General features: G+C 42.3%; 1 protein-coding gene across 1 annotated transcript in view; it reads left to right on the top strand.

Annotated features, from left to right (window-relative positions):
- Window positions 1-15,398, top strand: part of zfand3.S (zinc finger AN1-type containing 3 S homeolog) — a 76,905-nt gene that overhangs the window by 27,590 nt on the left and 33,917 nt on the right. The window contains exon 2 of the mRNA NM_001094166.1: window positions 6,349-6,389. Within this exon, the coding sequence (NP_001087635.1) occupies window positions 6,349-6,389 (41 nt within the window). The remainder of the gene's footprint in view (window positions 1-6,348; window positions 6,390-15,398) is intronic.

Raw genomic sequence — 15,398 nt, 5'->3', positions numbered from 1 at the left:
GATTTCTATCACTTGTAGGCCACCAACATGATGTCCCAGTCTGATTCAAGCTGATGGCCTGCATTTGGAGGCACTCGGCTCTTTGGGAAAATTCATATCGCGAGTCTCCGGATCTTTTGTATTCTGAGCGTCTCATTTATTGCAGACAATCTGCTTTCTCTCTGTTCCTCACCGGAGACTTCTCCGAGCTTCCTTTCTAGATAGAAATCAACATCTGCACTTGTTCAACAGAAAGGAGCTTCTAGTTTGTGTCACGGGGCTATTTCTTTCCCTTCCAGCTGGTTCCAAAGCAGCAGATGAAATGTGCACAAGAACAGACCCAGCTTATTGTTGCTTATTCCAATGACTCGCTGTGATATCACTTGTAATTTATTCATGATCCTGTCTTCTTTTGCGTCTCTTCCTATGCATCACTGGCCCCTAGTTAATAGGATCAGTAACCCAACTGCTTGTACAAAGTCGCACAATACGGCAGCATTACATCTCTACTTTTATATCCAGCCTTCAGCTTTGTCTGGTAGGAAATGCAGAATCCTTCAGCAAGTGTTTGTGCCACAGGTTTTGTAATCAGCAAGAAAAATCAGGACAGGGTGATTGGCTTGACCTCTATCCTGGCTCTTTATTATCGCTGGAAACCGTTTAATTGGGCCACATTTATGCATGGACTACTGATAAATCAATATGGAAGGGACACCATATCTTGAGACTGGCCTATTGCTCCTGCCCCGTGTTAGGTTACGAAATTAAATGATAAAACACCATATATTCTGCTTTAACCCTTGTTATAAGCAGAAATTATAGCAGGTGATCAGTTTTTTTTTTTTACATCATAGGGGAAACGGTGCTGATCCATATTGGTGGGGTAGAGTTTTTATCTGATGTAACAGGTTTTGTGTTGCTCTATGCAGGTGGGATCAAAGGTAAGAAGCTGTGATGCAAAGGGGCCTAGTGCCAATCCAAAACATTTGGGTTCTAGGGAACAAATTCTTTGCTGACCAATTGCTACTTGGTATTGGGGGAGAGAGAGGCTGTGCTAATCTTTTATCAAGGGCTAGTAAGGGAAAGAACCTCAATTCATCCATTAAAGGGGTTGTTCACCTTCCAAACACTTATTTTCAGTTCAGTTGTTTTCAGATTATTCACCATAAACACTTTTTTCAACTACTTTCCATATTTTACCATTGCATAGACTCCAGAGTCTGGTAAGTGCTCCCACTAAAATACAATTTTTCTGGACTACATTTAGTTGATACATTGCTCAGAAGTATCAGTGGAGTATTAGCAACTATTGTATCAATTCTAAGCACTGCCTTTAATGAAACTCGGTAGAGTCCTGCGCGGAACCAATTTGTTAACCGACCCGCAACCTGCATACTTACCCACTTGGACCCGCTACCCGACCTGCAAGTACCATATTGGCAATCCGATCTGCTGACCATCAAGAAACAGGAAGTGCTGTCATTGTAAACCGGAAGTGACATCATTAGAAGTAGGCGTGATCAGAAAAAAAGGAGTAAAACAGGAAGTGCTGTCATTGTAAACCAGAAGTGGCATCATTAAAAGTAGGCGTGATCAGAAAAAAAGTAATAAAACAGGAAGTGTTGTCATTGTAAACCGGAAGTTACATCATTAGAAGTAGGCGTGATCAGAAAAAAAGGAGTAAAACTCGATATTGAGAAGACCCGCAAATCCCAGGGAACCGCTGACACACGTCTATACCGGCTCCCGAAACTTCTACCCCCAACCCGCAGGGTACAGCAGGTTTTTGCGGGCAACCTGCAGGTACCCGACCCGCTGCAGGACTCTAACTCAGGGATTCTGCTCAGCATGGACAAAGATAACAAATGCATCAACTAAATGTATCAATGTAGAACAGTTTACAGGGTCGGCGACCCCGCCGCCAGAGCTGCTTTAGAAGGTGAAAAATGAAGCTTTACACTTCAATATTTGAAAAACAATCACAAATAGAAAATAGAAAGTAATTGGAAAAAGTCTTTGAAACCAACTGAACTGAAAAAAAGTGTTTTGAAGGTGAACAAACCATTTAAAGGGGCAGCTAGTAGGTGAACTGTTCCAAACAAGAATTTGGTATACACGTGTATATATGTGATCTGTATTTGTGAATCTCGGATGAGACTGTGCTCATTATGCATGTTCATTGCAGGTCAAGACCCCCTTTTACTCAGCGCTAATTAGCAGTTGTGAAATTTTGCATTCGAGTCTCCAAGACGGTTCCAAACACAAGATCATCTTGTTACATGCCCCCCTTTATTTGTATCCGTCGGCGAGGAAAAATTAATTTGCTGCTCGCTGTGGCCTTGGTGTAAAAGCTTTTTATAGACTCTGGCTTAGTGAATTGTTCTGCTGCCGAGCCCACTCCTTACAATTAACGGAAAATCTCCCGCACTTCATTGTCATTGTTAATATTGCTGCACTTCTAATTAGCCAAAGACTTCATTTCTCTGCTCTAATTAGCGCTGCTCTTTTTAACTTGTCATTTGTCTGACCTGATTAGCTCAAGTGCAAGCCGGGACCTTTGTGAAAGTGGCCGTGGTGCTTGGCAAATAGGGAAGGTGGCTTTCACACTCAGCACTCAATTGGCACCAAAAGTCACACTTTTAATTTAGTGACTCATTAGGCAGCTGCTTAGTTCAGTGATTGGGGGTCAGACAAACATAATGTAATTGTTACACAACCACAAGTAGCTCCCAGCCCTGGTTGTGTTGTCCAGGGACACCATTGGGCTGAAAAGAGGCAAAGAAAGGATTCTTGTGTCAAAATATACAAGAGACTTTAAAGGAGATCTAAACCCTAAAAATGAATGTGGCTAAAAATGGCATATTCTACATACTGAACTTATTGCACGAGGCTAAAGTTTGAGCTTGTCAATAGCAGCAATGATCCAGGACTTCAAACTTGTCACAGGGGGTCACCATCTTGGAAAGTGTCTGTGACACTCACATGCTCAGTGGGCTCTGATTGGCTGTTGAGAAGCTAAGCTTAGGGCTCGTCACTAATTATCCAGCAGAACATGAGCTTCCCTGGCTGTAATATAAGCTGATGCTACAGGTTTGCTGATTATTCAATTCTGATGCTAGTTGCACTGGTTTCTGTGCTGCCATGTAGTAATTATGTGTATTAATTACTAATCAGCCTTATATTGTGACATTTCTATTCTATGTGTACTGTATATTGTGAGTGGCTCCCTAAGCTCAGTAAGTGACAGCAGCACAGAGCATGTGCAGTGAATCAGCAGAAAAGAAGATGGGGAGCTACTGGGGCATCTTTAGAGACACAGATCTTTACTGCTAAAGGGCTGTGGTTGCCTTGGGCTGGTACAGAAGCACAAAACATCATGTGCAACATTTCTACTTACTTCTTTAGTTAAACTTTAACCCTTATTTAAGGAGTTATAGGTCAGAGAAATGCAAAGGACTACTTTGTGTCACAATTCCCACCTGCAATTGAGTTATTAGTCATAATTTTACCCTCATTTTTCCTGACTTAAGAAGAATGGAAGGGATGAGAAGTTTTTCAGGGCCATGGAACTTTTCAGAGAATTTTTAGTGAATATGGGTCATCTTACTAACATAAAAGAAATTACTGCATATCAAGAATCCTTCCTGCATCGTGTGCCTTCCAACCCGGTGGTGTTTGGGTCACATTTAAATATTAAAATAATTAAAAAAAAATAATTCACAAATATATTTGGCTGACGGCCCTTGGAGTGCCATCACTTCCAGGTTATATAATGGGTGACGGGTCAGGATTTAAGTCTGGTAGGGGGGGTGGTTAAAAATCCCAGGCCACAAAACTCACAAGATCATATTCAGGGTTGTGCCTCTCGCAAATGGGGCCTGGGGACTCCCCTGTTTTGTCAAAGTTAAAGGGGACTGAGCATTTTTATAAATCCCCCTTGGCATGTACGAAATAATGCACCTCGTTTTAATCTGGGCTAAAATAAGTGATGGGTGTGGCCTAATGGCCCTGCCCACAAGCAGGGTGATCTTTGTTCAGCCAATCACTTTTCTGTCCTCACACAGGGACGGCAGATCTTTTTGGCACCCTAGGGTGCAAAGCCTGGGAAAGCAGGAGGGGGGGGGGATTGGCTCAGTGATCCTAGGAGATATTTGGGTGGAACTGTTAGTTAAAGAATACCTCCCAACAGTTTGGAAATAGGAAGAAGGACAAAAAGATTTGCTGAGTGAATTTGTGACCATGCCCATTTTTGTGGCCACACCCCCTAATTACCATGTCCATTTTACAAAATTTGGCAGGTTATGAAAGTTTGAACATATTTCTGTGTGTTTTTTTCAGTTATTACAGTTTTGCTAATGAAGGTGAATTGCCCTTTAAGCTGTGAGTCTAACTTTCCCCAAGGGACCTGTTATCTTATGTTGCAAAAGTATTCAGTATCCATTCTGGGCTCTGGACCTGTCACCCAGACACAAAAATCTGTTTAATAAAAGTCCTTTTCAAAGTAAACATGAAATCCAATTTCTATTTTTTATTAAAGCATTCATAGCTGTTGTAAGCTCATTTAAACATCTCGGCTGTCAATCAAATATTGTCTGCCCCTCCTCTATGCCTTAGGCAGGTAATTACTTTCACTTTCCATTCAGCTCTTCCTAAATATCGCTGCTCTCCCCACATTCCCCAGTTCTCTTCATTTAATTGTGTAACCAGGACATGGGGATGGACATCAGGTCCCCCATTCTGGTGCACAAACACGATTCTGAGATGATACAAGATTTGTCTTAATAACAGTGTCCACAAAATGGCTCCTGCCTGCTTGTTATAATTATGAATTCCCAGACTGAAGGAAACCAGATTCAAGTAATTTATATAGTGCAATTAAAGTTAATTTTGTGATGAAATAGGATTTTGAATAATTTTTATGGGTGACTGGTCCCCTTTAAATTAGAAACTTTGTATCTGTTTCTGGCTGTGCAGTGCAGGAGGTCAAAGAGAAAGTTGGGACATTTCAGCAACAAACCCGGGACTACGAGTTGAGCTGAATCTGGACTGTCCTGGGAAAAAACGGGACAGTTGGGAGGTGTGGTTAAAGCAGTACTAAAAGGCACATTCATTCTATTGCATAATTCAATGGCCAACACTTCTTCCTGAGTTGCGTTAGAACTTAAGTAGAATCAGTAGAAAATAGAAAATAATGACAATAATAAACAAATTGGGTCATTTTCTTATTTTTGCAACTGAAATCAGTGTGTAAAATGGGCCCCCTAATAATGTGTCGCTGGAATAATGATGAATTTACTTACTCGCTCCTCCCAACGCATTCTGTTCCCCAGCAATGGGCTGTGCAGAAAGGGATTCTTGGGCTCAGTGTGACGCTTCTTCTCAGGAATGTGACAAATGAAGTTGGGGTTTTTCCTGCTTATGTAAGTGCCGTGATTAAAAGCATCTAATGCCGAGAGCCGGAGCTTGTTCCCCACCGGTGGGCAGCAGACGGCAAATGAGCCCAGGCTTAGCTCTATTTAGCGGCTTTATTTGGGGACTTTAATCCCAGCTTTTACCCTGATGTTGGAAGGTAATTGCAGTACACAAAAAAACTCAGGCTTTTTAGAAGCAGCGGCTCCTACTAATTGCACCGCTCCGTTCTTATTGGCAGGAAGAGACGCGTAGTTTTGTGCAATTTTCCTGATGTTTGTGCACCCCTGTTATTTGGGCAGTTTCATTCTAAAGGGGTTGTTCACCTTTAAAGGAGACAATTTGTGTAAAAAATAAGAATGTACCAATGCGTTATACTAATTTTGATATATAATTGTGCTTAAAAATAGTAGTGTTTCAGGCTGATTTATTTTTTTTGCAAAAACCCTAATAATCCCTCCCTTCCACTTCCTGCTCCCTGAATTCCCAGGCTGTGCACTCCGCTCACTGCACTGTAGGACAGGAACCAATCAGCAGCTAGCAGGACCTGATAGGGAACTGAAGCCTGTCTGTGCTTGTGTGACTGCAGGGCTGTGATTGGCTGCCCCCCTCCTACTGTGCTTCTGGCAGGGACCGTTAGGACACACCCACCCCTCATTTAAAACACAGAGAGGGACCAGAGAACATCTATAGGGAGCTCCAATAAAGGGGTTATTTTTAAAGATATTAAGAACTGAGCAAGTAAAAGCCATCGTTTTGCATACTTTTTGAATACTGCCTCCCTCCTGCTGTTGCCCAGACTGTGCCCATTTTATTGTAATGTGATGGACGTATGACTGAAATCACTTGTATTTGGAGCAAAGGTGGAAATTGGGGGTGTTTACAGTACAGGTGTAATGTGTTTAACCTGTTTATACTGGGTCTCCCTTTAATCTTTCCTCTCTTCTCGTTCTGTTTCAGGTCCAGTAAGACTATGAATTTGTGTTCCAAGTGTTTTGCAGGTAAGTGTTACTGTTCCTGCCTCTCACTCCTGGGGCCCAATGCTCCCCCCCCCCTCACTATAAACCAGTGATCCCCCCAACCAGTGTCTCTCAAGCAACATGTTGCTCTCCAACCCCTTGATATTGTTTCCAGTGGTCTTAAAGAAGGAACAGTAACACCAAAAAATAAGTGTTTTAACGTAATTGAAATATAATGTACTGTTGCCCTGCACTGGTAAAACTGATGTTTGCTTCAGAAACACTACTATAGTTTATATAAACAAGCTGCTGTGTAGCCATGGGGGCAGCCAGTCAAGCACAGGATACACAGTAGATAACAGATAAGTACTACTATAGTTTATATAAACAAGCTGCTGTGTAGCCATGGGGGCAGCCATTCAAGCACAGGATACACAGTAGATAACAGATAAGTACTACTATAGTTTATATAAACAAGCTGCTGTGTAGCCATGGGGGCAGCCATTCAAGCACAGGATACACAGTAGATAACAGATAAGTACTACTATAGTTTATATAAACAAGCTGCTGTGTAGCCATGGGGGCAGCCATTCAAGCACAGGATACACAGTAGATAACAGATAAGTACTACTATAGTTTATATAAACAAGCTGCTGTGTAGCCATGGGGGCAGCCATTCAAGCACAGGATACACAGTAGATAACAGATAAGTACTACTATAGTTTATATAAACAAGCTGCTGTGTAGCCATGGGGACAGTCATTCAACCACAGGATACACAGTAGATAACAGATAAGTACTACTATAGTTTATATAAACAAGCTGCTGTGTAGCCATGGGGGCAGCCATTCAAGCACAGGATACACAGTAGATAACAGATAAGTACTACTATAGTTTATTTAAACAAGCTGTTGTGTAGCCATGGGGGCAGCCATTCAAGCACAGGATACACAGTAGATAACAGATAAGTACTACTATAGTTTATATAAACAAGCTGCTGTGTAGCCATGGGGGCAGTCATTCAAGCACAGGATACACAGTAGATAACAGATAAGTACTACTATAGTTTATATATACAAGCTGCTGTGTAGCCATGGGGGGCAGCCATTCAAGCACAGGATACACAGTAGATAACAGATAAGTACTACTATAGTTTATATAAACAAGCTGCTGTGTAGCCATGGGGGCAGCCATTCAAGCACAGGATACACAGTAGATAACAAATAAGTACTACTATAGTTTATATAAACAAGCTGCTGTGTAGCTATGGCGGAAATTTAAAAACGCCTATATGGCACAGGATAAATAGTGGATAACAGATAACACCATTATGTTCTACAGAGCGTATGTGCTATCTGCTGTGTAACCTGAGCCTTTTCTCCTTTAAATTATATTACAATTATATAAACAATAGTAGTGTTTCTGAAGCAAACACACCAGTGCAGGCAACACTTTTTTTGATGTTACTGGTCCTTTAAAGCAGGAGCTCGTTTTTGGATTTCTGACTTGGAGGCACAAAGACCATGTGTACTGACAAACAAACCCACCTGTAGTCACTCAGTCCACACAGGGGCTACCAAATAACTAATTACAGCCCTTAGGAACTCTCTTTCATGCTTGTGTTGCTCCCCAACATTTACGTGTGACTTGTGCCGATTGTTTGTAGAAAAGAAAAGTATGAGCCGAGGCCTTGGTGGAATTCATTGCAAATTTGTAAAGAATTGGTCATTTTCCAGAAAACGGACAGAGTTGAACAAACCTGGGGAGCTGCTAGGGCTGCATTGTGCGACAAGTGTTGTGATATTCCATTTATTATCCAGAAAGTCAAATAGATGCACATTCTGAGCTGGAGGAACCTAATTTCTAATGTTATTTGTGAGAGGCGGGAGCTGCTGATTTATTGCACAAACACACAGGGATCAGTCACCATATCCTATCTGAGAAACCAAGCACGCCAATTAATTTTTGTTTTGCCCAATTAAGTTGCTTTATGTAACCATAGCAACACCAATTAAATTTAAATCTCAGTGCAATTCTCTTCTTAATGTCACTTAGAAAAAAGGATAATAAGCCGCTCTCGCTTCTAACATGTTGGTTGTGGCTGCGAGAACAGAAATATAGCGCAGCTTCCACTCCAGATATTATTCACTTTAGTAACTGATCAGAACCTTAGTCTTGTGTCTGACAGGATCTACCTACAGACTCTGTGTCTTTACTTTATAATCTCAATTATACACAGAATTATGTTATGAGGAGTCCTGTGACCATATAAACACACCAGGCTGCAGGCTGAGTTATACAGGGAACTCTGAGTATCACTCATGTATTATAAGGGATAATGTACCCCCTACTGTAATTGATAAGGATATTAGAAGTCACTGAGGGGTTGTTCTGTGACCATATAAAGGCACAAGGCTGCAGGCTGAGTTATACAGGGAACTCTGAGTATCACTCATGTATTATAAGGGATAATGTACCCCCTACTGTAAATGATAAGGATATTAGAAGTCACTGAGGGGTTGTTCTGTGACCATATAAAGACACAAGTCTGCAGGCTGAGTTATACAGGGAACTCTGAGTATCACTCATGTATTATAAGGGATAATGTACCCCCTACTGTAAATTATAAGGATATTAGAAGTCACTGAGGGGTTGTTCTGTGACCATATAAAGGCACAAGGCTGCAGGCTGAGTTATACAGGGAATTCTGAGTATCACTCATGTATTATAAGGGATAATGTACCCCCTACTGTAAATGATAAGGATATTAGAAGTCACTGAGGGGTTGTTCTGTGACCATATAAAGGCACAAGGCTGCAGGCTGAGTTATACAGGGAACTCTGACCATATAGTGTATGTGAAAAAGCCGTCACACTTAAGGATAATTTCTTGCTTTCCATTCATCACACGCTGGTTTAATCTATTCTGTGGCCCATCATGGTCATTTATCTGTGCAAATTATAACCTGTTCACTGGTATCACTTACCCCGGAACATAATGTTTGTTGCTGTGCATGGGGCTGCTAAACTGTTTCCCTTTATAAGTTACAAAACTGGGGATGAAAGGGTTAGGCCCACTCCCTTGAGCGAGCCATTAGTTTATTCCTCTGATGGGCACAAAATACAGGGATTAAGTTGCTTTTCCCCATCTGGTAGAGCTCGCACCACGCCGAACGTTTTCCCTGCACTATTATCACTCTGCAAGAGAAAACCAAATTATATAGTGTGTGTCTAGCTTCCCCTTTATTGGGGGCAAATCATAGAGACGTAGGATAGAACAGCTTAATGGAGCATCTGCCCAGCTGGCCCCACGCTGTACATTATTACTCTGCCCCGTGACATTATCATGACATTTTTCTTTTATTTACAAGAATGTACCAGAGAAAGGTCCCCTTCTACTCGCTAAAAACCTGCATTGTCCCCCGGCACGCGTTCCCAACCCTCCTTGCCCCCCACTGACTCACTATAAATGATCAATTAAACCCAAATAAAGCTCTGGGATATCTGTTGGGCATCTGTTTGTACATGATGCAAAATGTTCTGCTGCTTGACTTGCCCTCGAGGGCTTCTCTTGTTTTCAACTCCCCGTCTGACTTCTAGAATAGAGTTTTCTTTCCTTAAAAAATTTTGTTTGGGTTTATATCCCCTTTAAATGAAATTGTTAAAGTTGTACTTCCTGCACAATATAATACAGCAAATAAACTAGGGATTCACCGCATCCAGTATTCCGTTCGCGATTCGGCCAGGATTCGTATTCAGCCAAATCCTTCTGCCCGACTGAACCGAATCCGAATGCTAATTTGCATATGCAAATTAGGGGCAGTGAGGGAAATTGCGTGACTTTTTGTAACAAAACAAGGAAGTAAATTTATTTTCCCTTCCCACCCCTAATTTACATATTCGGGTTCGGTATTCTGCGGAATCTTTCACAAAGGATTCGAGGGTTCGGCAGAATCCAAAATAGGGGATTCGGCGCATTTCTAAAATAAACTAGGAATTCACAGAATCTGAGCTATTGTTAACAGGATTTGGACTGATCCAAGAGCCTGTCCAAACCAAACCTGAATCACTTCTCAGGGCGCACGGCCACATTTGGGGAGTCTGATCTCCCCGAACCGCCTCTCGCCGGCTAGAATGTAAATCGCCGGTGGGGTGGCACTCGGAGAGCTTCGTTTTATGAAGTCGCCCGAAGTTTCCTCGTGAGGTGACTTCGGAAAACGAACAGTGATTTACGTTCTAGTCAGCGAGAGGCAGTTCGGGGGGAGATTAGTCGCCCCGAAGAAGAGGAGATTTGTCGCCAGGCGAGTAATCTCCCCGAATCTGAGCGTTTGCCCTGACCCTTATCCTCCGGGGACACAGGCTGCTGTTTTGGGAATCCGATTCCCACATTTATTTGGTGAAATAGGGAGTCATTTGAGAAGTGATGTCATGGTTTTATTTTTCTGCTGTCAGCCCTATTATAAACAAACTGCTGCTTGGTTGCCATGGGATACCAGCCCGGACTATTCTCTTCTACTGCTTGTGTGGAACATTAGCTGGTTGCTAGGGTCACTGACACCGGTGATCACTATTGGGATTTTTCTTTTTTTCTTCATTATATTTGACTTCAGGCCCTGCACCTAATAATCTTACTGTCTGTTATTCTACCTCCCTGCCCAGTTACTTGTGCAGGTGACCCATGCCGTTTAATATATCTGTAAGCAATTTCCCAATGGTTTTGCTATTGTTGTTTTTTGTCTAGTCTAATCTATACACTGCTGATTCTGAACCCTGAAACAATGTGGGAGAAAGCTGCCGATTAACAGATCTGGACGAGAATGGACTTTGTATCAAGAGTCCGACCCAGAGAGCAGAAAAGTGACCGAGAGGCTGTAATGCAATGACACACAGAACTATAAACCCAGTGAGAATGAGGAATGAATTGAACAGAAATATATATATATATATATATATATATATATATATATATATATATATATATATATATATATATATATATATATATATATATATATATATATATATATATATATTCATTCGGTTTGGCTGAGTTCCCCTTTAAAGGGTTTATTTGTCTTTTTAAGAGTACCTAGTCTATGCTTTGCTTTTTGGCAGTTCCTATGAGACACTGCTATCTGCCCTTTATATGAAAGGCTCATGTACTGCTGCCTGGCGAGAAGTTTGGGGTGTATTTATCAGAGGCATCCAGTTATTGGTAGAGTAAAAGTCTTATGTCGAACAATCATTAATTCCTTGGAAATTGCTTAAAATCTGCTTTTTGTTGTTGAAGCCGCGGGACTAACTACTTCTGTATTTCAGCGTTATTGGTGGTTGGGGGGAGCCAGGATGAAGAATGAGCTCCCCCTACTGGCTAAAGAAAATCATTGCTTGGTTCTTCTGGTAATACAAGACACTGAGTGGGTTTATTACAGAGCTGGATTTGTTCTTTCGAGGTTCTCTTCTCACACAGCTTAAAGGGATACTGTCATGGGAAAACATGTTTTTTTTTTGTTTTTTTTTTAAAACGCATCAGTTAATAGTGCTGCTCCAGCAGAATTCTGCAATGAAATCCATTTTTCAAAAGAGCAAACCGATTTTGTTATATTCAATCTTGAAATCTGACATGGGGCTAGACATATTGTCAATTTCCTAGCTGCCTCCAGTCATGTGACTTGTGCTCTGATAAACTTCAGTCACTCTTTACTGCTGTACTGCAAGTTAGAGTGATATCACCCCCCCCAGCAGCCAAACAACAGAACAATGGGAAAGTAACCAGATAGCAGCTCCCTAACACAAGATAACAGCTGTTCGAAGAACAGCACTTAATAGTAAATGCCAAGTCCCACTGAGACACATTCAGTTACATTAAGTAGGAGAAATAACAGCCTGCCAGAAAGGAATTCCATCCTAAAGTGTAGGCACAAGTCACATGACTGGGGCAGCTGGGAAATTGACAATATGTCTAGCCCCATGTCAGTTTTCAAAATTGATTATAAAAAAATCTGTTTGCTCTTTTGAGAAATGGATTCAGTGCAGAATTCTGCTGGAGTAGCACTATTAACCGATGTGTTTTGGAAAAAACTGTTTTTTCCATGACCGTATCCCTTTAAGAATTAGCGGGTTTTTTTTTATAAAGGTGAACTTTCCCTTTAAAGGACTAGTAACATCAATTTTTTTTTTAAATTCGCTAGTATAGAACCAAAAAAAAAGCCACAAAGACAAATTAAACGTTTAAATCGCTAAGTCTTAATTAAGAAATAACTTACCGAAACTCCGCTTGCGCTCCTCTTCAGAAAAGGCGATCCATTGTGTAGCGCTCGATTTCTCCTCCCTGCCTTCCTTATAGGAGATATCCAGGGAGGAGAAATAGAGCGCCGCATGATGGATTGTCACCTCTCTGAAGAGGAGCCCAAACTGAGTTTCGGTAAGTTATTTCTTAATAAAGACTTAGCGATTTATATATTTAATTTGTCTTTGTGTTTTTTTTTTGGTTCTATACTAACGAATTTTAAAAAAAACAATTGATGTTACTGGTCCTTTAAGGTTGTTCTTATCTGCCCAAATCCTAAGCTCCATATCATAGGTCAGGATCAATACGTCTCTACAGTATGAGCCCCATAAACACTCACTTCCACTCTAGGGATGAGACCGGCGCCAGGTATTGGGAGAAGAAAGGGTTACACCAGTCTGGAGCAGCGCAAGGGTTAATCATCATTGTCGTCCTCTCCACTCTAATTGCAGAAAGATTCATTCACTGTCAAATTGGTGCTAAATAGCTAAAATCCCACTTAATTCCCCAGAAACGCTGTATGTTAATTGCTTACTGGTGCGAAGGCACCAGCACCGAGTTTGTGATTAAATGTCTGTGAATGAGTCTCTCACCCTTAATATTCGGTGCTTTAGGGATGAAGGGCATTTGCAGCCTCACAAGGTATTATTTTATATAATATAATATATTTTATTTATTTGCTCTGGATGCCAAGGAGACAGTGGACAAGCCCCCTAATCCATGCAGAGAGTGCCCTCGGCAGAATTGAACCCAGGACTCCAGTACTGCATGGCAGCATTGCTACTGTTATCAATTCTTTGTACATGCCGTAGCCCCGGCTGCATCCCCTGTATGTTTGTGCCCATGTGGCGTGACGGTGCCCCCTGCCTGTTGCATCTGTCAGTTGTGCACAGACTCCGCCTCCCCGGTCCCATCGGATTCCGCTCTGTGTTACAATCTAATTGCACGTTCTTGTGGTGAGCGCCTGAGCCCTTCATTTGTACATTTCAGTGCAGTTTGTCTCATTGTGTTACTGTAATCCGCAGCGAGCGTAACGAGCTGTGCGCTTTGGGGAACAGCCGGTGCCTCGCCAATTAGAACAAGTGGAGAGAGAGTGGGCTTTAAATAAAACATGGCATCGGCGAGAGGGGCTGTGGTCCCCAGAGACCCTAACCGTGCTTTCTCTTTAACCCCTCAGCCTCCATATTGGCACCTTCAGGCACTGCACACTCACTGCATTTTAGAGCAATAACCGTGCCGTTTTGGCTCATCCTCAATAGGCCAGTTTTATGGCATGATGCCCGGGCATTTGGTATCCCTTGTTAATTTTCCTTTATATAGTGCCAACCTATCCTGCTGTCCCTGCACAAGTGATCTTACAAACTATATTGCCCAGCCGGGCACAATCTGGAGCCAGTTAACCTGCTAGTATTCATTCAAAACTAGAGAATCAGATGGCACACACTCGGGCAATGGTGCTAAATAGTCGGTTTATTGAGATCTACACACAACGTTTCGGAGGTACAACCACCTTTCTCAAGTGCTCTCCAAGGAGATTGTACCTCCGAAACGTTGTGTGTAGATCTCAATAAACGTCGACTATTTAGCACGATTGCCCGATCGTGTGCCATCTGATTCTCTACCTTTGAATGCATAATGGAAACCAATGTTTGCAGCAAGGTTCCCAGATCGAGCAACACCAGTAAATACTCACTGATTTTGCATTATTATACGCTGAATATAACCTGCTAGTATGATTTGTGCTGGGGGATAAACTATGGTACCCAAAGGATGCCCACTGGGAGAATGTACACTATCCAGCTCCATGCCATCTTCATACAAGGCAGCAATGTCGGCCACTGAGCGCTGTCTGTAGTTTGTTTGCTGAAGCTGCACAGTAAATGGCACTGCCCTGTTCCCAGCAAGAATACCGGCCCAGCATGGTGGCAAGTGTTTTGGTGAGATGATGCCATGGTACCAAGTGTTTCTTTGTTTGTCATGAGGCTGATACCCCCAGACTAATACGGGTATATTAATATGCGGTGGGCACTGCCAGTCTGATGAGGTTCCCAGCGAGAGGCTAATATTGCCTGAAAATGAGATTTCTGATTAGCCGCGGGGTTGTCTCAGTGGGGCACAGATTCTGCAAGTTTAGGCTGGGTGGACGGGGGGGGGGGATTTTTTTAAAGAGATCTGATTGTGACCAATTACTACTTCTGAATATTTGCACCGAGGCGTTTGCCAGTAAAAGCTCGGGGATTCCCAGGTTTGAAAGAAGTTTAATTCAAGTTATCGCTTGATTATGGTGCAGCGAATGTCCTACCGGTTGGCATGATCAGTTGGTTTGCGAATAGCACAGATAAAATACACAAGTTGTATACATTCTCACGATTCAGTGCGGCGTTCCCCGTACCTGATAACGGGGAGTGTGGAATCTCCTGCTCCTTCGGGACCACTTGCTGGAGGATATTGCAGCGGCAGAAGCCTCATTGGAAACCTCCATTGTTCCCGAGGATAATACAGAGAGAAATCTGAATATCACATGAATATCTAAACAGCCCGTCTGGTGCCGCACTTCGATGTTTGGTCTCCAGGGAACAGGACTTGCTCAGTGGCCACACTGCAACCCAATTTATACTCACCGCTTCATTTGCCAGTTAGCTGAGGGGTGCCTCTGCATTTCCCAGATATCCAGCTCATCAGATATTCGGCCCTGAATAGCAGCTACCTGGGCCTGTAGGTGAACTCATGGGTCAGACCGCTATTGCTCCAAGACATGCATAG

The sequence above is a fragment of the Xenopus laevis genome, chromosome 5S (assembly GCF_017654675.1).
Source record: "Xenopus laevis strain J_2021 chromosome 5S, Xenopus_laevis_v10.1, whole genome shotgun sequence".
NCBI lineage: Eukaryota > Metazoa > Chordata > Amphibia > Anura > Pipidae > Xenopus > Xenopus laevis.
Note: the sequence above shows the minus strand (reverse complement) of the source record. Positions and strands in the feature narration are given on the sequence as shown.